We start from the raw sequence: 17,467 nt of genomic DNA on the forward strand, positions 1-17,467 counted from the left end.
ACTCGTGCAATGCATATTAGGTTCGTCTTCGTATGGAAAATTCAGTTGTAAACGATTACCAAGAGTATGCATTTGTTGAAGTTTCTGGCAGTGGTATCGATTACCATACTTTTTTTAAAAACAATTTAGTTTGTTTACTATAACTACATAAAGTAAATTTACCATACTTATATATGGCAGTAGCAACAGTTCAAAGAATGAAAGTTCAGAAAATTATAAATGATAGAATATATATCTTCTCCATTGTCATCAATACACTCAAAAATCCTTTCTAAAAAAGCAGCAACCTAATTCTTACAAGTTCCAGTAAAAATTCAAATTGATGAGATAACACATAACATAAATGATAAATAATAATAGAGGGAAAAAATATACCCTCGTATAAAGAGTTCAATGTTCAAACAGTCATCAAAATTGTAAGGGGGTTGGATATGGTCAAACATTCCTAAGGGTATTCTTGTGCATCAATGTGGTAAGGTGTTACAACAACACAACACTAAACTTCAGTGCTCAGCATCTATGTGTATGCAACTTTCCTTCTTACCATCTGTTTCCCCCTCCTCTGCCTCCACCGTAACCTCTTCCACCACCACCACCACCACCTCTTCCGCCAAACCTATAACCTCCTCCGCCTCTTCCACCTGAAAATCCACGACCACCGCCAAATCTGCGCCCACTTGATTCCTCTCTTTGTTGCAAACTAGGCAATTCTTTAGCAACCTTCAGGCTTACATTAACGGCATTCTTTTGACCTGGAAAGCGAAAAAAATCAAAATGAAAAAATGACCAAGATTGAAGATATACTAGTATGTGAAGGAAAAGCTGTGAAAAACAGAAATAACGTAAATGCTAGTAATATTCCATTATATTCTAAATTCTATAGAGCAATGAGGTGAAATTTTACTTGAGAGAAATATATCCAAGTCCTTGGCAGGTACATCAAAAACAGCACCCAGTCCATCTGCAGTAAGAGCAAGACCTTGCACTGCATCGACCTTATCCTCAGGTACGAATCTCCTCAAGGTTCCAAATGCAAAGCTGACACAACCAACAAAAGCATAAATCAAACGACCAAACATGGGAAAAACACACTTGTGATGTTTAAAACATAGCTTAGAAGAATTAAAAAAAAGTTGCCAACAAAAAAAGATATGCCTAATTAAATATACACAAGTTCTTACGATGGGGTGAACATAGGCTTTCCTCCCTCAAGAATTAATGTAACATAACCCTCCATCGAAGTCAGTAGGGATCTGTTCTTTACCTCAGTATAACCCTGGAAATAACAGTTTCCCATATCAGAGGAAATAAATTTTAAAAGGACAAAAATATGGAAGGGCGTGGTACTTACAACCGCCTTTGCAAGAGCTTTTGCGAGTAACTCAACAGCTGATAAACCAGAGTTGTTCAGAAGTTGCTCAGCAGCAGATTTGAATGCAGGAATCACACTGCATACATGACATGTGTTAGCAGCAGATGACAGTGTTAAACACAGTAAGATAATAAACATACGATATCACATGCATACCTGTCAGACACATCGGTAATCATTTCAGCAGCATCCCCACCCATTGCTTTGGCAATTTCATCAGGCTGAGGAGCAGATACATGTTCAAATTTAATACCTGCTTCTCTTTCTATTTTAGCTATATTCGACCTTCTGGGATCATAAAGCATCACAGCAACTCCAGTGTTGCCTAAGAAAAAAAAACCAAAGCAACTATATAAACCAAAATTTTCCATTTAAAAAAGACTATAAGCCAAAACTTCAACAAGAATATCAAAATAAAATAAATTTGATTCAGAATATCAGATATACCAGCTCTTCCTGTCCGCCCAGATCGATGTATATATGCTTCTACATCCCGCGGAGGCTCACACTAAAACAAATTTGATTCAGAATATCAGATAAAAGGGAATATGACAAATGGTTTATTGTAATATATATTATATATGAACAAGTGTACCTGGATAATCAACTGAACATCATTGATGTCAAGACCTCTGGCCGCAACATTGGTGGCCACCAATGTCATGAATTTCCCAGATCTAAAGCCTTTCAACGTAATCTGAAAGTCACAGAAAACAGTTCAGAGAAAACAATAGAGTAATAATGACAGGCATACACAAACTATATTGCTAAGGCTAACAATTTAAATTTAGAATCAAACACATTAGTCATAAATAATTTACAGACCCATTAACATTCATTCAATGAAGATATCCAGAACCAAGAATCGTATCAATTCATAGCTCACCTCACGTTGTGACTGCTGTATGTCACCATGGAGAGCTCTTGCTCCAGGCAACAATCCAGCAAGCTCAGAAGCAGACTCCTTTTTCTCCGCAAATATAATTGTCCGGCCTCCACTGAAACAGACCACATGCCAACATATAAACAACATATAAACTTTGAGGTTTCTAAAATGCATCATTTATATAGTATTAAGTCACAAAATGAATATTTAAAAATCACCTGCTATAACAGCGAATAATATCAGGGATAAGCTGTGCCCTGGCAGTACTACTACATGGAAGGATAATATGCCTAACATTGGTGCTGGCTTTCATTTTCTCATTTCCAACAAGATCTGCAGTTTTCTTATCTGATTTCAGAAATTTCGTAGAAATCTGGCAACAGAAAATTTCTAGATAAGGGAACAGTTCAAATAAATAACAAATAGACAGACACAAACAACAAATTTTGAACAAGATTCATAGACACATACTTGCTTAACCCAGCTTGGCAAAGTAGCACTGAAAAGAAGTGTCTGAACTTTGGTAACATCTTGTACCTTGCCTGTAAAAATCAAATACAAACCCATTGTAATACCAAAAATGTTGTGCAAACTAAAAAACTGAACAAACATAAATTGAGTGATATGAAGTAGACAGTTCCACACAGTAGTTAATATGAGAAATGATTTTGAGGAAATGTGTTAGCTGGGTTTCCATTAAAAATGGAGAAGCTTGGAAGGGCTTGCTTAGATTTGTCATAAAACATAAACGATCAAGTTGAGTTTGAAATAACTAGTTAAAATATAACTAGTAAAAATATTAGCATACGCTAATAAGCTGTTTTCAGCTGAATGTCATAAGCTGTTTTCAGCTGAATGTCATAAGCTCTTCAAGATGAGAACATACATAAAGAACCTATGTGCACAGCTTATGTGGAGTTTAATTCCATTTCCTCAATTATATAAACTTACAAATGCCCCTTATATTATACAATATTAACAAGAGCTTAATTTGTTTACACAAATGCCCCTTATATGTTTAAGCTGTTGTCTTATCTAGAAATTTCTTATCTAGATATAACAAGTGATTAATTAATCTATCTATCCAAATTCCTCTTGATCGCATACAATTGCAGTGTTGCTCCAAGTTAACAGAACCACATGATTTGTGGGAAATAAGAAAGAGATAGACTGACAACTGACGATGAGCAACAGGTTCATCCAATGTAAAATAACGAAGGAAAACAAGAGTATTATTGAAGTTGGACTGTAGACAACATCACAGTTAGATAACCATAACCTTATTTAGATCACATGAATACGCATAAAACAAGCCAATACCTAGAATGAGTTCAACATCATCAACAAAACCCATCCTCAACATCTCATCTGCCTCGTCAAGGACACGGAACTTCAGGTGGCTCAGGTCAATATTCCCCCTCTCGATATGATCCTATAAAACAAATCACTTACAGTTAAGCTTCTATCTATAGTTATCCTTCTGTCCATGATATAAAAAAACTAGTCACATGAAACAAAACATAACTAAAATAAATAGTAACTACCTTAATACGCCCTGGTGTTCCAATAACAATATCAACACCCCTTCTAAGTTTGGTCTCCTGAGCGCCATATGGGGCTCCACCATATACAGCGCAAGCAGACAATCCCAAGGATGAACCATAAAGTTCAAAGTCAGCATACACCTAATACACACAAACCACAATAGATAAGTATATATGAATGATATGGAAAACTAAGAAACTGACACATTAGCTTGGATGCACTATACCTGATTGGCCAATTCCCTTGTAGGTAGAAGCACGATAACACTTGGGACTCTCCCATAGCCAGTCTTTCTAACTGATTTAGCTGGACCATTTGTCAATGACTCTAATATGGGCAACACAAATGCAAGAGTTTTACCCTGCATTTTAACATAAGCAAAATATAGAGATAAATCAACAAATCCAGATAAGTCAATAGCAGTACAATTTTAATTCACTTGAAATTCAGGTTTTGGCACACAGCAACTTTCAAACTTTTCATTTGCTAAAGATTAAGCTATACACTTGAATGCACATACTACATTTCATTTGTTAAAAAATATTTTGAATCTAGATACGCTTCTGAATATTAAATTGTCACCACAACATTATATTAAATTGTCACCACAACATTAGTTTTCCAAAATAATTACTACAAAATTAGTCCCTCAAATATCAAAGTTCACCTCACAGGTCATCCAAAGATTTTTCCAACCGCTACCCAAGGATTCTTTTGTTGAAGATTCAAATTAAAATAAAAGCAATTATCACAAATTAATATAGAGACTATTCTTAAAATAATTAATTTGAAGCAATGGCAATATATGTTTGTATATAATAGAGACAAATCACTTTGATTGAATCTCTCTTATCGACCACATTCGCAAAAAACACATTTTTTCAAAAGCTACAACACATCTTATAATAATTTTGTTGAAAACATAGATTCTGATTAATTGAAAAGTAGAAATTATTAACCTAACAAAAATTCACAAATACAACCAAAAAACAAAAACACCCAAAATATCTGAGAGAAATCAAATAAATGCACCGGCAGTGTAAAATAGTTCCACACCCACATCAAATGTGCATCTTGAATTCCACCAAATCATAAAGACATTATAAATTATAAAATCATTATAAAATCCTTTATATGACATGTCAGATTAACAGATTCTTATTGGGTGACAGTGTAAAATTAATCTACACAATCAGGCCCTTAACACAATAAATCTCTGACACAAATTCATATCCTAAACAGAAAATCACAAATTAAACCAAACAAGCTCATACATAACATTTCAACATCATATAATCCTCTAAATCCACTATCCAAAAACCCTAAAAACATACAAGATCACTTAATAACATAACCTAAACAGAAAATCACAAAAATAAACTAAATAACAAAATTAACCAACATACACCATCATTAAACCCTAAAACAAATTAAATCAAAAAACAGCCATAATATAAAAAATTAATCATAATCAAAAAAGATAAATAACACTATAAATTCATAACATGGCCGCATTTCAACATCATATAATCCTCTAAATCATATCAAATCTTATAATCCAACATCCATAAACCCTAAACATATCAAATCATATCATTACTGAAAATTTTCTTAACCTAAACAGAAAATCATAAATTAAACCAAATAACAAAATTAACCAACACAAACTATCATTAAATCACATAATCACTTGAAAAAATTCATAACATATACAAAAATTCACAAAATTAAACCAAAAACAAACACAAACCTGTCCAGTACGAGCACGACCAACCAAATCAGACCCATCAAGAATGGTATTAAAAGTCATAGCTTGAATCGGAAACAAAGCTTCAATCTTATTTTCCTTCAATTTCATCCTCAATGGTTCCGAAATCCTAAAATTCGAAACTGCATTCGGATCATCTTTCTTCACAGCAACCTCTTCTTCTTCAACAATTTCTTCATCTTCAACCTTCGATTTCTTCTTCTTTTTCTCCTTCTTCACTTTTCTAGAACCTTCTTCAGAGCTTATATCACTCTTCGTTTCTTCATCATCATCTGAACTTTTCTTCCTTTTCTTCGAACTCTCCTTTTTCTTCGCCGAAACGGCTTCGACCTCTGAAACGACGTCGTTTTGGAGAAGCTTTTTCTTTTTTGATGATTTTGATTTAGGGCTTTCCATTGAAACGGTGTCGTTTGTGATAGGTAATGAAGGCATAGTAGAACTATGAAAACGTGAAGGAATGAAACGGTGCGTTTTGGGGTTTTGAGGGTTTTTTTTTCTCTTGCTTCGGTGGCTGTGAATTTCACAGCTGAAGCAAAGAGAGGTAAGAGGACGATGAAGTTAAGGGTTTTGGGAATTTATAGGTTTTTGAGATTGGTTTTTGATCGTTGGATTTTGTAACCCTATTTTGTTTTTGATGATGGCCGTTTGATTTGTTTTAGTGTCTCGCTTTTATGGTTCTGTTTATGACACGAAGCAGAGATATTTTTCTAAGGTTGTTTTTTTTTATTTTATAAGTGTTAAAATATAAGGTTTTAATGATATGAGATTTTGGGCTTGAATTGGGCTAAATATTTAAGCATGTGCTTGTGAGGGAGTTGTTACTTGCACCCCACTTTGAAACAATGGTGCTTCACATATTCGACAACATATATTGGTGTAATTGGGTCACATGGTTGCTGTTTTGGATTGGGTGAAGGAACAATCCTTGGATCTAAAGTCCATTGACGAAGCTAAGTTTCAACAAGGTGCTTAAATGCATTTGCAAATCACTTGCATTAGCAAAGAACTGTGAAAGATCATATAAGGCAATTTGAGCCCTCCAAACAATCAGGTGGTCAACCAAGTCTTTATGCAATAAGGGTATAAGCATCCAAACACCCAAACTTATGTACCACCTGGGAATCTATAAATAGAGCAACCTGCCGCAAAATCAGGTACACATTCACCATTCTAAGGTAAGTGTAACGTCCCAGACGACTTTAAGCATTGTCGACGGACCCTACAAACCAACACGAGTCTTTTCAGTGTGTTTTGTCCTCACTCGCACGCTTACTGGGAAACTTCTAGGTAGGTCGCCCATTCAAAGACTACTCCAAGTCAAGCACGCTTAATTGTGGAATTCTTATGGAATGTGCTACCAAAAAGAAGATGCATCTTGTTGATATAGGTAGTATCAAACCATTCTTATAAGCCTTCCTTCAACCATGTAGTCTCATACCTACACAGCCTTAGGATCCCTCTCATTCCGATGTGATTCAGCTTGTCTAGAAGTTGTCAGGAGCCGCTCATTGTCATGCCTTGTGCACCGGCGACCACTCCCCGCCCTCGTCGGCCTTGGGTGTTACAGTAAGCCTTAAAACAACTTGAAACCTTGTTGAATTTAACGTTGGAGTGTTTTTACAAGTACATCACCCCGAACTAGTGAAGAAAGATTGACACATTCATACATTATAATAGATAAATGTTGCAAAATACAAACGCAGTCCTCGTAGGGAGGAGCCTCCACGTCCAAGAATTAGGAGAGTCTAAGATCACATCCGGAAAGTACCAGATAAAACCTTTAGGATCCTCAAAGATGGAAGGTTTTCCTATAACTTCATCGCCGACAAAGGGAAACTGGTGATCGAACCCATTAAGGATAATGGGTATTCCACGAGGGTAACCCTTTCGCTTAGTCTATCCATGTCCCGGTCCATAAAGAAGGTTGTCGGGATTAGAAAAATAAAAAGGGGGTATGAACCTACCAAGAAACAGAGCCAAAACAACAAGAGCAAAGAAGGCTAAAAGTGTAACGCCCTAGTTGTTATTTATTTTATTTTGAATTATTTGGAGTCTCATATGTGATTTTATATGATTTTTGGTGATTTATGTGGTGTGTGCATTTTAATATATGGTTTAATAAAATAATAATTAAAATTAGTGGGAATTATTATTATTTTAGAAATTAGGGAGTTAATTAGGATTTAATAGAATTAAGGGGAGTTAATGAAAAGGGGAGTTATGTATTGGGGAGTTAGGAAAAGAAATAGTCAGAAAAGCAGTTTCACGTACAACAGACAAGTTTTTGGGAAAAGGGAGAAGAAGAGCAAGAACAAGAGAGGAAGGCTTAGGAACCGATTGTGCTGTTTTATCTTTCTGCAAAACTAAGGTAAGGGTGAGATTTGCTTCAGTAATATAGTTATTGAATTCTGAATTTGTGATTTAACATGTTGTTGTTCTTAGGTTTGGTAATTGGGAATTAGGGTTGGAGAATCGTTATTAGTTGTTAATTAAATAGAAAATCCATAGTAATTGTGTACAGATGGTGTTCTGATTATAGGTTGTTCATAGTCTAATGTTCCAATCAGTTTTGGGGTTGGGTTAATGAAAATTGGGATTTTATGTTTGAAAAGTTAGTGTCCAACGTTCTGCAAATAGGAGATCATGTGGGTTTTGGGGAAATCGATTTTTGGTAGTTGAAACTTTAGTTTTTCGGTAGATTATGATAGAGCTATGTCTCATGAGCGTGTAGGCGAAAACGGCATCGAAAACGGGTTAACGGTTGGGTTTTTACGCGCGAAAACGTGAAGGTCGAAAATCTGATGCTGTCTGTCAAACCAGGATCGTGCCACGATTCGGGACCAACGTGCCACGATTTTGATCAGAAATTTAGTTCGTTTGACACTGGAAAAATCGTGCCACGATGGGATACCAACGTGCCACGATGCTGTCATCCAATAAACCCTAAAAATGCAATTTTCTTCACTCCAAATGCTTCCAAACTTCTTCCTAAGTGTAGGGACTTTATCCTAAACATATAGAGATGTTTTTAGGAAAGATATAACGTAGTATAAGGGTCTAATGAGTTCATGAGTGATCCTTGGGGTAGGGATGGAAGTTGTCTATAAGGGTATAGCCTCTCAATGTATCTAAGCTAATATAATTGATGTTGTTGATTACTAATATCTTTGAGTTGTTGAATTCTGTTTGAACGTTTTGAATGGAGCCTGATGTATGAGCATGATTAAGATAAATTGTGCATTTTTCTGGATTGTTGGATTGATTAATGATGAACTATTGATGACTGTGCTGTATGTTTACATTCATTAAATCATACAAGTGTGGAGTTATGGAGAGTTGAGTCATATACATATATATATATATATATATATATATATATATATATATATGCATTTGTTGAGTTGTATGTAGATATACACAGGTTGGGTAGTTGCATAGCATCAAAGTGGGAGAGCTTCGGCTCTGGAACGCCTTGTCGTTCAAAGTGGTGGAACACTAGTTGTTCAAAAGCGGTGTTGAGCGGTGAGGACTTAGGTCCTGATGAGAATGCTTTAACCATTCGACAGCGGTGTGGGTCACGGCCCTGATTATGGTACCACATGCATATTTGCATTTATCGAAGAGTCTAGGGTGTTGTTTTAGCGGAGTTGTCATGTCATTTGCATGAGTCGGTGTTGTTAGTTGTAATTGTCATATTGATGATGATGATGTTGTTTTATGAAGTATATATATATTTATGCATATAAGATGATGAACTGATTATATTTAGGGTGTTAGATTCAATTGACGAATTTTAATATCTATATCTTCTTGTTGTGAATCTCACCCCTTCTGCTTGAAAATGTTGCCCTTCCTATGGGTAACTTGCAGGTGATCCTGAGTAGTTGGTGGTGGCTCAAGTGTCTAGGGCTCTGATACAGTTGGGATGGGTTTACCTTATTTATGTTTCATTCCTTATGTATCATATTTTGAAACTTGATGTTGTAGCCCTTTTTAGTGGTTGAATTTATGTTGTTGAGGCTTTTATGCCAAGGATTATCATGGAGAATTAAACAGTTAATGTTGTTGCTCTTAATGCAAATATTCCGCTGCAGATTATTGAGGTTTAATTAAATAGTTTTATATTTCTATTTAAGAAAAATTTGAAAATGTAGTGTGACATGCCCGTTTGGGATTTACTCTGATGTATGTTTAATTATTTAATTACTTTTGGGTAACGGGGTGTTACAATTGGTATCAGAGCAGGTTGGTCCGTCCGACCGAGTAGTAGAGTCGTGTTGAGCCACCTAGGATAGAGTGTCAACTCTAATGTTGTTTTGTCGTTGTACTGAATTGTTATTTCTTATGTAGAACTTTGAAATGGCTGGTCGTAATGATGCTGCCATCGCTGCTGCACTTGAGGCTGTTGCTCAAGCTGTAGGACAGCAACCAGCTGCTGGTAACGGAGAGGTGAGAATGCTGGAGACCTTCTTGAGGAATCATCCACCGGCATTCAAGGGGAGATATGATCCAGATGGTGCTCAGACATGGCTAAAGGAGGTGGAGAGGATTTTCAGGGTCATGCAGTGCTCTGAAGTACAAAAGGTGCGGTTTGGGACGCACATGTTAGCAGAGAAGGCTGATGATTGGTGGATAAGTCTGTTACCTGTGCTTGAGCAGGACGGTGCGGTGGTGACCTGGGCTGTGTTCAGGAGGGAATTCCTGAATAGGTATTTTCCGGAAGATGTCCGTGGCAAGAAGGAAATCGAGTTTCTAGAGTTGAAACAAGGTGACATGTCTGTCACAGAATATGCTGCAAAGTTCACGGAGCTAGCCAAGTTTTATCCTCACTATACTGCGGAGACAGCTGAATTCTCCAAATGTATTAAGTTCGAGAATGGGTTAAGGGCTGATATCAAGAGGGCCATTGGCTATCAGAAGATCAGAACTCTTTCTGAGTTGATAAGCAGCTGCAGAATCTATGAGGAAGATTCAAAGGCTCATTACAAGGTGATGAGTGAACGGAGGGGCAAGGGACAACAGAGTCGTCCTAAGCCGTACAGCGCCCCTGCTGGCAAGGGAAAGCAACGACTGAATGATGAGAGAAGACCCAGGGGGAGAGACACTCCTGCTGAAATAGTTTGCTTTAAGTGTGGCGAGAAAGGCCACAAAAGTAATGTTTGTACCAAGGATGAGAAGAAGTGCTTCAGGTGCGGACAGAAGGGTCACGTGTTAGCTGATTGCAAGCGTGGTGATATAGTATGCTATAACTGCAATGGAGAGGGTCATATCAGTTCTCAGTGCACTCAACCGAAGAAGGTTAGGACCGGTGGGAAAGTGTTTGCCTTGGCTGGTACGCAAACCGCAAATGAGGATAGACTTATCAGAGGTACTTGTTTCTTTAATAGTATCCCTTTAATTGCTATTATAGACACTGGTGCTACTCATTGTTTCATTGCTTTAGAGAGTGCATATAAATTGGGTTTGATTGTATCTGATATGAAAGGAGAAATGGTCGTTGAAACTCCAGCTAAGGGTTCAGTGACTACTTCTCTTGTTTGTTTGAGATGTCCTATATCTATGTTTGGTAGGGATTTTGAAGTAGATTTAGTTTGCTTACCACTAACGGGGATGGACGTTATTTTTAGGATGAATTGGTTAGAGTATAACCGAGTTCATATCAACTGCTTTAACAAGACAGTGCATTTTTCTTCTGCTGAAGAAGAGAACGGAGTTGAGATTTTGACTACGAAAGAGATGAAGCAGCTAGAACGAGATGGGATTTTGATGTATTCTTTAATGGAATATTTGTCGTTAGAAAACCAAGCTGTGATTGGCAGGTTACCAGTGGTGAGCGAGTTTCCTGAAGTTTTTCCGGATGAGATTCCAGATGTACCACCAGAAAGGGAGGTTGAGTTCTCCATCGATCTAGTACCAGGAACGAAGCCGGTGTCGATGGCACCTTATCGTATGTCGGCATCCGAACTTGCTGAGTTGAAGAAACAGTTGTAGGACTTACTCGACAAGAAGTTTGTAAGACCAAGTGTTTCACCGTGGGGAGCGCCTGTGTTGTTGGTAAAGAAGAAGGATGGTAGCATGAGGTTATGCATTGACTACCGTCAATTGAATAAAGTTACGATAAAGAACAGATATCCGCTTCCGAGGATTGACGACCTGATGGATCAGTTGGTTGGTGCGAAGATTTTTAGTAAAATTGACTTGAGATCAGGTTACCATCAGATCAAGGTGAAAGATGAGGACATGCAGAAGACTGCCTTTAGGACACGATATGGTCATTACGAATATAAGGTGATGCCTTTCGGTGTTACTAATGCGCCTGGTGTGTTCATGGAGTATATGAACAGAATTTTTCATGCTTACCTGGATAAATTTGTGGTTGTATTCATTGATGACATTTTGATATATTCGAGAACTGAGGAAGAGCATGCAGAACATCTGAGGGTTGTATTGCAAGTATTGAAAGAGAAGAAGTTGTATGCCAAATTGTCAAAGTGCGAGTTTTGGTTAAGTGAAGTGAGTTTTCTTGGCCATATTATTTCTGGTAGTGGTATTGCAGTGGATCCTTCAAAAGTTGATGCAGTATCACAATGGGAGACGCCGAAGTCGGTGACAGAGATCAGAAGTTTCTTGGGTTTGGCTGGTTATTACCGCAGGTTTATTGAGGGATTCTCAAAGTTAGCTTTGCCGTTGACTCAGTTAACCTGTAAGGGTAAGTCTTTTGTATGGGATGCTCAATGTGAGAGTAGCTTCAATGAGTTGAAGAGAAAGTTGACAACTGCGCCTATTTTAATTTTGCCTAAGCCAGAAGAACCGTTTGTTGTTTACTGTGATGCGTCTAAGCTGGGTCTAGGGGGTGTTTTGATGCAAGATGGTAAGGTGGTAGCGTATGCTTCTAGGCAGCTGAGAGTGCATGAAAAGAATTATCCTACTCACGATTTAGAGTTGGCTGCGGTGGTTTTTGTTTTAAAGATTTGGAGGCACTACTTGTATGGTTCCAGATTTGAAGTGTTCAGTGACCATAAGAGCTTGAAATATTTATTTGATCAGAAGGAGTTGAACATGAGGCAGAGGAGATGGTTAGAGCTATTGAAGGATTATGACTTTGGGTTGAACTATCATCCGGGTAAAGCCAATGTAGTTGCAGATGCCTTGAGTATGAAGACGTTACACATGTCGGCCATGATGGTAGAGGAATTTGAGTTGCTTGAACAGTTTAGAGACTTGAGTCTTGTTTGCGAATTGTCACCCCAGAGTGTGCAGTTGGGTATGTTGAAAATCAATAGTGAATTCTTGAATAGTATCAGAGAAGCGCAACAGGTTGATGTCAAGTTTGTGGATTTAATAGTTAATAGTAATCAAGCTGAGGATAGTGATTTCAAAGTTGATGAACAAGGTGTGTTGAAGTTCAGAGGCAGAATTTGCATTCCCGACAACGATGAGATGAAAAGGTTGATTTTGGAAGAAAGTCACAAGAGCAGCTTGAGTATCCATCCGGGAGCTACGAAGACGTATCACGATTTGAAAAAGCTGTTTTGGTGGTCTGGTTTGAAGCGTGATGTTGCTCAATTTGTGTATGCATGTTTGACTTGCCAGAAGTCTAAGGTTGAACATCAGAAGCCTGCAGGGTTGTTGACACCATTGGATATACCGGAGTGGAAATGGGATAGTATTTCTATGGATTTTGTGACAAGTTTACCTAATACTCCGAGAGGACATGATTCTATATGGGTTGTGGTCGATAGATTGACGAAGTCGGCGCACTTTATTCCGATAAATATCAGTTTTCCGGTGGCTCAGTTGGCGGAGATTTATATCCGGGACATTGTGAAGTTGCATGGTGTTCCGTCGAGTATTGTATCAGATAGAGATCCGAGGTTCACTTCTAGATTCTGGAAGAGTTTGCAAGATGCTTTGGGCTCGAAATTGAGGCTGAGTTCGGCTTATCATCCTCAGACAGATGGTCAGTCGGAGAGGACGATACAATCCTTAGAGGATCTATTGAGGGTGTGTGTACTTGAGCAAGGTGGAGCTTGGGATAGTCACCTACCGTTGATAGAGTTTACTTACAACAATAGTTACCATTCGAGTATTGGTATGGCACCGTTTGAAGCCTTGTATGGTCGAAGGTGCAGAACTCCTTTGTGTTGGTTTGAGTCGGGAGAAAGTGTGGTGTTGGGACCAGACATAGTTCAACAAACTACGGAAAAGGTTAAGTTAATAAGAGAACGGATGAAAGCGTCGCAGAGTCGACAGAAGAGCTATCATGACAAGCGTAGGAAGGACCTTGAGTTTCAAGAGGGAGATCATGTGTTCTTGAGAGTCACTCCTATGACAGGTGTAGGCCGTGCATTAAAATCTAAGAAGTTGACTCCGAAGTTTATTGGCCCATATCAGATATCTGAGAGAGTCGGGACAGTGGCTTATAGGGTGGGTTTGCCCCCTCATCTTTCGAATTTGCATGACGTGTTCCATGTGTCGCAGTTGCGGAAGTATGTACCGGATCCTTCGCATATTATTCCTAGGGATGACGTGCAAGTTAGAGACAACCTTACGGTGGAAACCTTACCGTTGAGAATTGATGATAGGAAGGTGAAATCTTTGAGAGGTAAAGAGATACCGCTTGTGAGAGTCGTTTGGGGTGGAGCGACTGGAGAAAGTTTAACTTGGGAGCTGGAAAGTAAGATGCGGGAGTCGTACCCAGAGTTGTTTGTTTGAGGTAAGATTTCGAGGACGAAATCCTCTAAGTTGGGGAGAGTTGTAACGCCCTAGTTATTATTTATTTTATTTTGAATTATTTGGAGTCTCATATGTGATTTTATATGATTTTTGATGATTTATGTGGTGTGTGCATTTTAATATATGGTTTAATAAAATAATAATTAAAATTAGTGGGAATTATTATTATTTTAGAAATTAGGGAGTTAATTAGGATTTAATAGAATTAAGGGGAGTTAATGAAATAAAGGGGAGTTATGTATTGGGGAGTTAGGAAAAGAAATAGTCAGAAAAGCAGTTTCACGTACAACAGACAAGTTTTTGGGAAAAGGGAGAAGAAGAGCAAGAACAAGAGAGGAAGGCTTAGGAACCGATTGTGCTGTTTTATCTTTCTGCAAAACTAAGGTAAGGGTGAGATTTGCTTCAGTAATATAGTTATTGAATTCTGAATTTGTGATTTAACATGTTGTTGTTCTTAGGTTTGGTAATTGGGAATTAGGGTTGGAGAATCGTTATTAGTTGTTAATTAAATAGAAAATCCATAGTAATTGTGTACAGATGGTGTTCTGATTATAGGTTGTTCATAGTCTAATGTTCCAATCAGTTTTGGGGTTGGGTTAATGAAAATTGGGATTTTATGTTTGAAAAGTTAGTGTCCAACGTTCTGCAAATAGGAGATCATGTGGATTTTGGGGAAATCGATTTTTGGTAGTTGAAACTTTAGTTTTTCGGTAGATTATGATAGAGCTATGTCTCATGAGCGTGTAGGCGAAAACGGCATCGAAAACGGGTTAACGGTTGGGTTTTTACGCGCGAAAACGTGAAGGTCGAAAATCTGATGCTGTCTGTCAAACCAGGATCGTGCCACGATTCGGGACCAACGTGCCACGATTTTGATCAGAAATTTAGTTCGTTTGACACTGGAAAAATCGTGCCACGATGGGATACCAACGTGCCACGATGCTGTCATCCAATAAACCCTAAAAATGCAATTTTCTTCACTCCAAATGCTTCCAAACTTCTTCCTAAGTGTAGGGACTTTATCCTAAACATATAGAGATGTTTTTAGGAAAGATATAACGTAGTATAAGGGTCTAATGAGTTCATGAGTGATCCTTGGGGTAGGGATGGAAGTTGTCTATAAGGGTATAGCCTCTCAATGTATCTAAGCTAATATAATTGATGTTGTTGATTACTAATATCTTTGAGTTGTTGAATTCTGTTTGAACGTTTTGAATGGAGCCTGATGTATGAGCATGATTAAGATAAATTGTGCATTTTTCTGGATTGTTGGATTGATTAATGATGAACTATTGATGACTGTGCTGTATGTTTACATTCATTAAATCATACAAGTGTGGAGTTATGGAGAGTTGAGTCATATACATATATATATATATATATATATATATATATATATATATGCATTTGTTGAGTTGTATGTAGATATACACAGGTTGGGTAGTTGCATAGCATCAAAGTGGGAGAGCTTCGGCTCTGGAACGCCTTGTCGTTCAAAGTGGTGGAACACTAGTTGTTCAAAAGCGGTGTTGAGCGGTGAGGACTTAGGTCCTGATGAGAATGCTTTAACCATTCGACAGCGGTGTGGGTCACGGCCCTGATTATGGTACCACATGCATATTTGCATTTATCGAAGAGTCTAGGGTGTTGTTTTAGCGGAGTTGTCATGTCATTTGCATGAGTCGGTGTTGTTAGTTGTAATTGTCATATTGATGATGATGATGTTGTTTTATGAAGTATATATATATTTATGCATATAAGATGATGAACTGATTATATTTAGGGTGTTAGATTCAATTGACGAATTTTAATATCTATATCTTCTTGTTGTGAATCTCACCCCTTCTGCTTGAAAATGTTGCCCTTCCTATGGGTAACTTGCAGGTGATCCTGAGTAGTTGGTGGTGGCTCAAGTGTCTAGGGCTCTGATACAGTTGGGATGGGTTTACCTTATTTATGTTTCATTCCTTATGTATCATATTTTGAAACTTGATGTTGTAGCCCTTTTTAGTGGTTGAATTTATGTTATTGAGGCTTTTATGCCAAGGATTATCATGGAGAATTAAACAGTTAATGTTGTTGCTCTTAATGCAAATATTCCGCTGCAGATTATTGAGGTTTAATTAAATAGTTTTATATTTCTATTTAAGAAAAATTTGAAAATGTAGTGTGACATGCCCGTTTGGGATTTACTCTGATGTATGTTTAATTATTTAATTACTTTTGGGTAACGGGGTGTTACAAAAAGCCCAACTCTACCAGTGACATGACACGACAAAGGTTAGGGTTAAAACCCCCTAAAAACAATAAGATCTGATTGATCAACTTTCAAAGCAAGAATGCGCAAAGAAACTCCCCGTTCTTAATCCTAAGGCTAACCCTATCAACAATAAACAAACATGCGAATAGATGAAGTATAAAGCAAATCAATAACGTGAAAGAATAAATAGAGAAGGGAAACACATTAACACTTACTTGAGAAGTGAAGACAATGTAGAGAAGAAATTGGTGAAAATCGGAAAATTCTCATGTGTGCAACATTAAATCTAGGACTAATTTTGAAAAATGAAGGAAGGACATTGAGCACCATTTAAATGGGTTGTGAAACATGTTGGAATCCCAAAGATCCAACAAATGATAACTAGGAAGCCGAATAGAGGCTATCAATAGTGGCAGATCCCCTTGAAACGATGCCTTGCATAGACATGCTTTGTCATTCTAACTTCCCTAACACATGTCATTGGGAATCACAACGACAAAAAATAACTAAACGAAGGTTCATAAACCAAATGACACACAACAAGAGATAATCAATTCCGGCCTAAAGATTTGAAGCTATATTTTTTCCCCTATCAACAAACCTCATGAAGGACAATGTCTAGGGACAAGGAAATACATGAACCGTAATATATATATATATATATATATATATATATATATATATATAGAATACTTCGATAAAGAAAGTTAAAGTCAATAAACTCCCCCACAGAAAGGCCACCAAATGGGGCAACAATATCGCCCATCACAAACCATTAATTTAATGAGACGATGGAATCGAACCTTGTAAAATAACTAAAAAAGAAGCGACCAACAAAAAAACTCAAGCTTTTAGAGTTCAAAGAAGTTCCATCTTTGAATATCAGACTAACGAAAGCTT

The 17,467-nt window shown here is 37.4% G+C and overlaps 1 protein-coding gene across 1 annotated transcript; it reads right to left on the reverse strand.

Annotated features, from left to right (window-relative positions):
• Positions 1-204: 204 nt before the first annotated feature.
• LOC25496562 (DEAD-box ATP-dependent RNA helicase 7) lies at positions 205-6,133 on the reverse strand. Its single transcript, XM_013596945.3, has 14 exons — positions 5,554-6,133; positions 4,030-4,164; positions 3,803-3,943; positions 3,579-3,690; positions 2,730-2,800; positions 2,477-2,631; positions 2,259-2,370; positions 1,968-2,069; positions 1,820-1,880; positions 1,529-1,697; positions 1,352-1,448; positions 1,182-1,276; positions 905-1,038; positions 205-752 (listed from the first exon to the last, which is right to left on the reverse strand). Exons 1-14 carry the CDS (start codon positions 6,001-6,003, stop codon positions 541-543), a joined length of 2,046 nt encoding a protein of 681 aa, XP_013452399.1. The 5' UTR covers positions 6,004-6,133; the 3' UTR covers positions 205-540.
• Positions 6,134-17,467: the final 11,334 nt, after the last annotated feature.

This window comes from Medicago truncatula, chromosome 6 (genome assembly GCF_003473485.1).
Source record: "Medicago truncatula cultivar Jemalong A17 chromosome 6, MtrunA17r5.0-ANR, whole genome shotgun sequence".
Classification (NCBI taxonomy): Eukaryota; Viridiplantae; Streptophyta; class Magnoliopsida; order Fabales; family Fabaceae; genus Medicago; species Medicago truncatula.

Bases quoted from the DNA above. Each gene is read 5' to 3' on its own strand.
- LOC25496562 (XM_013596945.3), bottom strand. From the start codon at position 6,003: ATGCCTTCATTACCTATCACAAACGACACCGTTTCAATGGAAAGCCCT. The intron at 4,165-5,553 runs GTTTGTGTTTGT...GTTAAAATGCAG, and splicing joins GTCGTGCTCGTACTGGACAG to GGTAAAACTCTTGCATTTGT. The intron at 1,449-1,528 runs GTATGCATGTGA...TCATGTATGCAG, and splicing joins ATTACCGATGTGTCTGACAG to TGTGATTCCTGCATTCAAAT.